This window comes from Hyalella azteca, unplaced genomic scaffold (assembly GCF_000764305.2).
Source record: "Hyalella azteca isolate HAZT.00-mixed unplaced genomic scaffold, Hazt_2.0.2 contig5025, whole genome shotgun sequence".
Classification (NCBI taxonomy): Eukaryota; Metazoa; Arthropoda; class Malacostraca; order Amphipoda; family Hyalellidae; genus Hyalella; species Hyalella azteca.
The window spans coordinates 143,091-151,136 of NW_025935231.1; the positions used below are offsets into that span (position 1 = coordinate 143,091).

An 8,046-nucleotide genomic window follows, 5' to 3' on the forward strand; every position below is an offset into this window, starting at 1 on the left:
TTCCCAAACCTTTTGTAATGTTAGTAAATGGTATTAGTTCACTTACATATTACTTAATGGAGTTAATGCGCTAATAATTAGGTGTACTGTTGGAATTTAACGGTGGGCTGCTAGGAAATGGTGGGTGGCGCGGGACAATTGTTGCTAATTGTTGCTTGATTTTCTTGTATTTGGCAGCAAATATTTTCGAGACGTGGAAATTACTAGAAATCTTTCTTGACATGATAAAACTATTGGTACTCGTAACACAGTTATGGAACCGCTGTCACACTTGAATGTTCCATCTACAACAATAATGTCTTGACTTGCCTGATTTAGTTTAAATAATATTGCTAGATGTTCTCAGCGACCATGCATTTCTTATTTACTTCTAATTTTTGGGTCTCCTGGGATATTTTTGTTACTACTATCATTGCGGTGATTTATACTACGGTATCCTCATCTAATGTTCTTGAGCTTTTCGCTGCTCGCGCGTCCAAGTTCTCTCATTGCTAACTGCATTCGTGACTGGATTAAACAAATAATCTAGCAGTTTAAGGTTAATGCTTCTGCATCGTGTGCAACAACCTCCATGGTATCGTAGATACCTATAAAAATACTCAAAATTTACTAACATCTCATAAACTTCCGTACTCACCATCTACGCCAATGGTACGTGCCAAGACTCACGTTTATTGTGCACTTGTTCTCTGTGTCGTATTCACTATTGTTGTTAGCATGCCTCGCCGTTCTACGTTATATATATACGATAGTGACGATGTTTATGTAATTCTTTTCGTTGGTATACGTTTATAAACGTTTCATGGCTTGTCGTTTCTTTCCTTGATACTATTGTATTGCTTTGCCTCGAATTGAGTTCCATAATAAATTATTATCGTTGCACTTCGTAAATATTAAACGTGTATTCTTATTTCTGTTGTCATGCTTGCTTTATTATATCACACCCAATTTCTCTTCAGTTAAACTATTTATTTAAGCTTTTTGCGGTCATAAAAATTTGATTTTAATGTACGGAAGGGCATTAAAGTTTGTTTTAAAGTCGAACTTCTGAAGCGTTTTTGGCGATGAGCGAAAATAGAATTTAATACGATTCATGCCAAGCCTAATTTACAGGCCCTGCCATTACGTCGAATCATTTTGAGGTGCTTTATGTATTAGTCGATGAAGTTATCTGTAATGTGCGCCAAAGTTCCGTTCATGCCCCTGAAAATTACTTCAGTTTTCTAAATTATTTACGACTTCATCACACACTTTTACTGACGATTTTGCTAGGATGCCGCGAGTTGATTCAGCGATTCAGTCGTGAACCTCCGGTGCGAATTTCTATGTGAACTTCAAAAAATTCTCGCATCTATTAAAGTGATGACAATATCCTCCTCGGCCAGACTCATCATCAATATCGTTGACGAGGAGGCAAAACTTTGAATTTTTGGCAACTAGAATGCATAGTAGTACATATCTTGATGGGGTTAGAGGGTAGCTGTGGGACTCTTTGACCGTTTCTCTCTGGTGAGTTTCTTACTTTCTGCTCTTGATTTTGCTTTCATTCTTCCTTCCGTTTCATGCGCCTTTCACTGTACCGTGGACTGACTTTGTGAGGTACTTTAAATGTCGCAATGAAGATGAATGAACGTATCGGCTCTTGATATTATTGCTTAAGGATGACGTCATATGCTTGAAGTTGTAATAACAGCTGAATGAATCTGTTTGCAAGGGGTTTGGGAGAACGTGTTACTGGTTCATCATCTTCATGCTTGATAGTATGCTTGCAGTTATTGCCTTGAAATAGAACATCTCATCGCCCTCTACCGCCTGACATAAGTAACCGGAGCAATATTTTCACAAGCCTACTTCCCAAAAAGGATACGTTCTAGTGAGCGCAAAATGTCTTGCACTGATGGTTGCCGCCACGTACAACTTTAAAATGTCCTCTGTTGCGTACAAACGTCCTCAGGTTGCTACACTCAATAGTTTACGTATAATTTAAGTTACAAGTTATGTTCTCGGAGAGTGACATACGGCGGTAGATGGTTAAATACTTCGTTTAACATCATGCTTATATAGTTGAGGCTATAGGTAGTAATTGCGGGCTCAATCCAGAGACCCTTACTGGTGTGCCTTGTGACATGTTTTCTTTTGTTAAACTAGCGTAGGAAACCGACTCAATGTCTTATTTTTCAGTTAAATTGAGAAATTATTAGATCAGAATAATCGACTTGAGGCCTTGGTTTCAAGCATGAAAGAATTCTTGTTGCGATTTATGGCATCTTGTAGACTGTGGGAAAGGTTATTCTGTTCGCTCTGCACAGTATATTTGCCCGGAGCAACGCCGATGAAAAGAGTGCTAATATCCTGATGTTTTTGTACGTTTGAAATTGAAAGCAATGTTTTTCTGATCTTTCGTGGTGTGGGTGGAAGTCATGTGTCAGTTTAATTAGTTCATATTTTTCTCAGAGAAAGCTCATTAACTACCTATATGTGAATCCCACTGTCTAGTATTCGGGCTACGTTGTGTGGAATTTTTCTTAATACACGCAAACCCTCATTTGGAGTAAAGAGTTGGATGCGAAAGAAAATGTGAAAGACTCCCGACTTTGTACTGTTTTTTTTTTTTGGAAACTTGATGTTCTGTTCATTGAATGATTGCAAAAGCCTTCGGAATGCTCATTCGCTTATTCTTTTATAATGTGCGTCTGCAGCTTACGAGTTAATGTCGGAGTGTGGGAAAGACTCAGTCAGGTCCACCCAAGCGAAGATGTTATTTCATGTGCGGAATTTGTTGGTTGTGATTGCATATGTCCTACCCACAGTCGAGTGCGATAAGCTGCGCATCTGATGTAACTTTAAGCCCGGAGTGCGGCACAGCATCTCGGTCAGCTCAGCCCAGCAAGCGGCAGCTCACGCGCACTTGAGGGTTCGTTGTCATCGCCTGACGCGCCTGTCACATGTTACCGGGCTCTTTTGCACGCACTTATTTCACTTGCACATTCGTGGTGCTGCTGTTCGTACATCATAGGAACGTTCAAATTTGAGTTTTAATCAAAGTATATTTTATTGCATCAACTCTGATTTTGTGTTTTTGGGGATTACACTGCACGCTCGTCTTGCACCAGCGAATCCCGTTTGCTGTTCTTCGTGCATCTTTGGGATATCTGAGTTGCGATAATTTGGAGTAATTTGTTCACCTAAACCTACTCCTCGTTATTATTGGTCTAAATTACTTCGTTTTATGATTATGGCAGATGCACTTCTAGCTTCTGCAAGTGATTCTTTTCATTCAATAATAGTGCACCGTTATTTCGCCACGGATGGTCTGGTCTTTTCGTGGAAATTTGATTAAATAATTCGCTGGTGTAGCCAGTCTCTAAACGCTGCTGCTCGTATCTTAAAACTAGTCTCTGAAGCCTCCTATGCATGCGACAGTGAGCTTATTGTCATCACCGATCTTCACACTCTAATTGTGGAAGAAATTTAAGTTTGTTCTTCATTTTTGCATTTTTGGCACCTATTGAACCCCTGGAAACTTCAGTGCATCCAATTAGTCTCTTTAGTCCGGTCTCTCTCGACTCTGTGATGGATGTGATTTCTCTGCACAGGATTCAAGAACGGCTGTTTGTATTTTTTTGTTTCCTCTCAGTTTTTTATTCTAACCTCCATTAAACCAGAATTTCATACATTTGAAAACTGGCTTTTTGATATATTGAGTATGCCTCATGTTTTGTTCTTTTCTATCATCTACTTCTCTAAAAGTCACGTAAGCCTAACACAAGAAGCATTTCGCAGCCATTTTTCATTCATGTCGTCTTAGTAAGTCAAAATGAAATATCGATTGCATGATGTGTGACAACTAATCACATCTTATATTAATCTAAATCACTAAGAAATGAATGGTTATGTTGTTTTTCCATAATTGTCGTTTGCTGGTGTGAGCTAAAAAAATACTCTTTATTCTTATCACTTGAAGTGCAATTCGTTGGGGAATAAACTTACTATTTTAAAGCGAATTCCAGTGAGTCTTGGTCTACATTTATTATTATGTATTATGGATGTTATGCATGATACGATATTTTCACTTAATCTTCACATTTAGTCGTGCTGAGATATTGTTGTAGTTTTGCATGCAATTCAATTTTTCAAACTCTTTTGAGTAAATTTATTACGTTTTAATCGATTTAAAATCAGTTATTCTGAAGAGTGTCTAGATTTTAGTGAGTTTGAAAATATATCTTTTTTTTTGCTGTTTTAATTTGGTAGCGTTTCTCAAATTCTACAGACTTGGTGTTACTTAATTGACTGTCCCCTCGTACATTATTTTTATTTCCAGCACTTTGACTTCAGAAAATTTTCTTAGATATTACATAATATCTACTTGATATTAGATCTTGATTACATAATACTTGGCAAATTTTTCATTTGCATTTCATTTTTTTCGAAATTTTTTATTTACTGTTGGCAACGTTCATCTAGCTCGAGACAGGACCAAAATAATCCGAATAACTCTTAAGTGATGTCATTCGTGCATTATCTCAATTTTTCCGCCCGCAAAAAGTTACCCGAATTATTTTCTTTCGTAAAGAGAAACGCTGTGAGAACAAATATTCCTCGTTTTTTTCAAATTTTAAATGAATATTTTATTAGTAATTATGCACGGCCACGTTTAAAGTCAACATTTCATCAACAGTTAATTTTATTTATACTATTTATCGACGAACGCACCAAAGCTGAGGTTTATTTCCAGCTTAGGTTGACTCCTAGATTGTCTCTTCGAAACATCATGATTTTACGGTACTTTTTGCTCTCAGCCGGAAAAGAATATTACCTATTTAGAAAAAAAAAATTTTCACTCAGTCGAGTTGTTATTAATCGAGGCTTCTTTACTTGCACCGTAGGTATACTTGCACTTGATTGAATCTGTGGACGTAACGTACAATACAATCAAAAATACTTGAAAGTTCGTTGCTCCGTCATTGACGGATTTTCAAGCCGCTACGCGTATTTGAGTTTTTTTATAGTACCGCCCCTGGACCACAATTTTCTTTTTGAGTTTTGCACGATATTATCATTTGTATATTATATTTTGGCACGATATTATCATTTGTATATTATATTTTTGCACGATATTAGCACTGATTGTGTTATCTGCACTCACAGCTCAGTGAGCCCATGAGCGCTGCCGTACAAGCCAGGCCCTCCTCCCCCACCCGTCATCACGACGACCCCCGCCACCAACACTCATCAACAGGCATCAAGAAAATATTCCATGCTTTTGGTTTCCAGTCTTGAACATTATTTATTATTTCTTACCTTTGTCTAATTTTAATGCCCGTTTAACCTGTAGAATACATCCCGTGCTTTACTTTTTATGTTTTTCTCAAATCTTGCATTTGGTTTCAGTATGAGTGTAAAAGTGTAAGGTATTTGTACTTAGGTGCACTGTTGTTCTTTGAGAATAGATTGACTATTTTTGTTCAACACTAATGTTTAGCATCTCGCGAACCTCATGTTTGGCTAGATTGTGACCATTTGTACACCTGACTCTGAAAATGGCTACTTGCTATTTTTTTATTTCTGTAAATAATGTCAATTTCAGATCGGACCAAGGAACCATGCGCCAGAATAAACTGTTTATTACTTAGTTTCCGTGTTGTTTTACTGCCGTTCTCGTGAGTGGCAAAGACAATTGATAAGAATGCAAATGAGGCGTCTGCACAGAGCCAACACGTTTTCTAATTGACTTGATTAATGTTTGATGTTAATTTAATGCTGAATGTTCATGGATTCAATTGCTACACATTATTTTTTTGGAATTTTGGCATGATTTACCGATCCGTTCACTACTCGAAACTTTCAGTGTGTAAGCGACGTATTACAGGCATCTGAATCCTGTCGTTTTTACGTTTTGGCTCAGTTCACGCTGAGATTGAAATGTTTCTGGTTACAAATCGAGTCATTTATTTTTATGAGAGCTTATCACTTCGTTTTCCCTCGGTAGGAGAATATGAAACTATTTGTAGACCCCTGGACTCTTTATTATATGTTAAACGGTCTCTCTGAATAGATGATAGACGACATAGGATTGTGTGGGGCGCAATGCGCTTCAAATCTCAGAAGTCACTTGCTCTGCGTGCCTACTAATCACTTTAGACTTGCGCACTTTTTAATACCGCGCTTCTTGCATTTCCAATAGATCTGAAGCATAGACAATTTTCTAATCCAGCTCGACTTTTTAAATGTTGCGAATTCTTAAACCTAATTGATTTAAAGACGACATCAATGGACACAACTTACGGTCGAGTAACTTTTTGTTACGCGTTTCCGAGAAAGCAACGGCTAAGTGTTCTACATTACGTGCAATGTTCTTTTCTCTAATTGTTTTTAATGTTGATAAAGGAAAATCTTGCACCTCAGTATACTTTTGTGATGATGTGATTTGAATTTATTTTCCTGTTTAAAGAATTGAAAGGTCTACAATAAATTGAACGCTATAAGTTTCGGTTAATCCATATTCAAACGCTAAGGTTGCTCTCTAATTTACAGTGCTACATGATTTTTATTTTATTTTATTGATTTCAAAGTAATTACACGGTTCCATTTCCTTCGCTCCAATAGATTTTTAAATTAACGTAGGACATTTTTTATCCGAAAAATTTGATTTTTAAGTGAATTTTCGTCATTAATGGACAAGAAGACTTAGCATTGCAGCCGTATTATACATTAATTTTAATCATTATCTATAATCTGTTCATAATATTTGATGATTAACTCACACGGTGCAATGCTTTTTAGCGCATTTTCTAGTTTGTGGAAAAAAATACACTTCCGTCTGTCTGTCCGTCCGTGACTTCATGTTTTCGTCGACGAGAAAATGCGCTCTCTGTCACTCACTGCAATGAGTACCTACCGAGTTATATTTTTTTCCGTCCTACATGGATGCTCCAATTCTTCTTTGCTGTTGATCGCACCTGTAACATAATCCACTTGTCAGGCGAGTAGCTCTGGCCTGCCATATCCTGCGCTCGGAAGTGCGCTTCGAAAGACAAGTACGCTTTGTATTGTTTTATATTTCATTGTTTATATCGTAGGTGCTAATTCGTGTACAGTTATTTGTGATTTTTTTCTATTTCTTTTTTTTATTTGCTATTCGCTGGACTGCATTATGCATCATGGTGTGCTAAGTATTTTGCATGACTTCTCGTGTACGAAATCAGTCTCCCAGGGCAAGCCTCCTCTCTGTTCTGCCACTCCAGGTGAGTCGCTGATAGTTTATTCCTGAGTCGACATCATCAACTAAAACCCATACTTACTTGCAGCTGTTCCGTGTTTCCATCAATGGGAACGATCAGTTTTGCTTAATTTTGGCTTTTTCGCTTAGTGAGTCGCTAATAGTCCAGTCTGAGTCGACATTAACAACAAGCTCCCCATACATACTTGCAGCTCTTCTGTGTTTCCGCTAATGGGAACGGTTGCTGTTTGCTTAGATCCTCTATGGTATTTTTACGGTATAGTTGTGACTATTCGGTGCAAGTTATTCTTGAAATGAGACATTATTAGAATTGCTCAATATTACTTTTGGAGAACTTAATTCATTGAAATCATGTAAATATTAAGTGCAAGTTTGACACTGCCGCATTAATGGATACTTGTTTGCTATTTGAAACCAGCTGAATTTTTCCTCTACAATTTACCGGTTTGAGTTAAATACAGACATCAGTTGTGTCATAGAACCGCCAAATTCTTATATAGCCTCCAATTCATTAGCGCTCTACATAAATTGTTCTACATCAAAGATGTCGCTGATTACATCTTGTTGCAATCAAACTATGAGCAGACAACGCACAAAATATTTCCAGGTTTTCTTAAAATAAATAATTTTTGTTGACGAGGGCCGCCATCATAGACGATATGAAGGCCCATGCACCGCAGCGCTGGCAGCGGCTTGAGGACGCGACTGGTGTTCGCATTATACTTATCTTATCACAAAAATGAAGTCAAGATAGATCGTTTATATTTTCGATTGATTCACTGGATGGCGTTACTTTTCACTTG

At 37.5% G+C, this 8,046-nt stretch overlaps 1 protein-coding gene across 10 annotated transcripts in view; it reads left to right on the forward strand.

Annotated features, from left to right (window-relative positions):
• The window catches only part of LOC108668399 (kinesin light chain), a 32,093-nt gene that overhangs the window by 21,348 nt on the left and 2,699 nt on the right, over positions 1–8,046 (forward strand). For 8 of the 10 annotated variants that reach the window (XM_018155610.2, XM_047880227.1, XM_018155611.2 and 5 more), the window contains one exon: positions 5,152–6,424. The exons of 1 other annotated variant lie outside the window; for it this stretch is intronic. In XM_018155610.2, the coding sequence (XP_018011099.1) occupies positions 5,152–5,283 (132 nt within the window). In that variant the 3' untranslated portion in view covers positions 5,284–6,424. Of the gene's footprint in view, positions 1–2,810; positions 2,915–5,151; positions 6,425–8,046 lie in introns of those variants that run through there. One more of the 10 variants, XM_018155607.2, reaches the window with a different exon arrangement.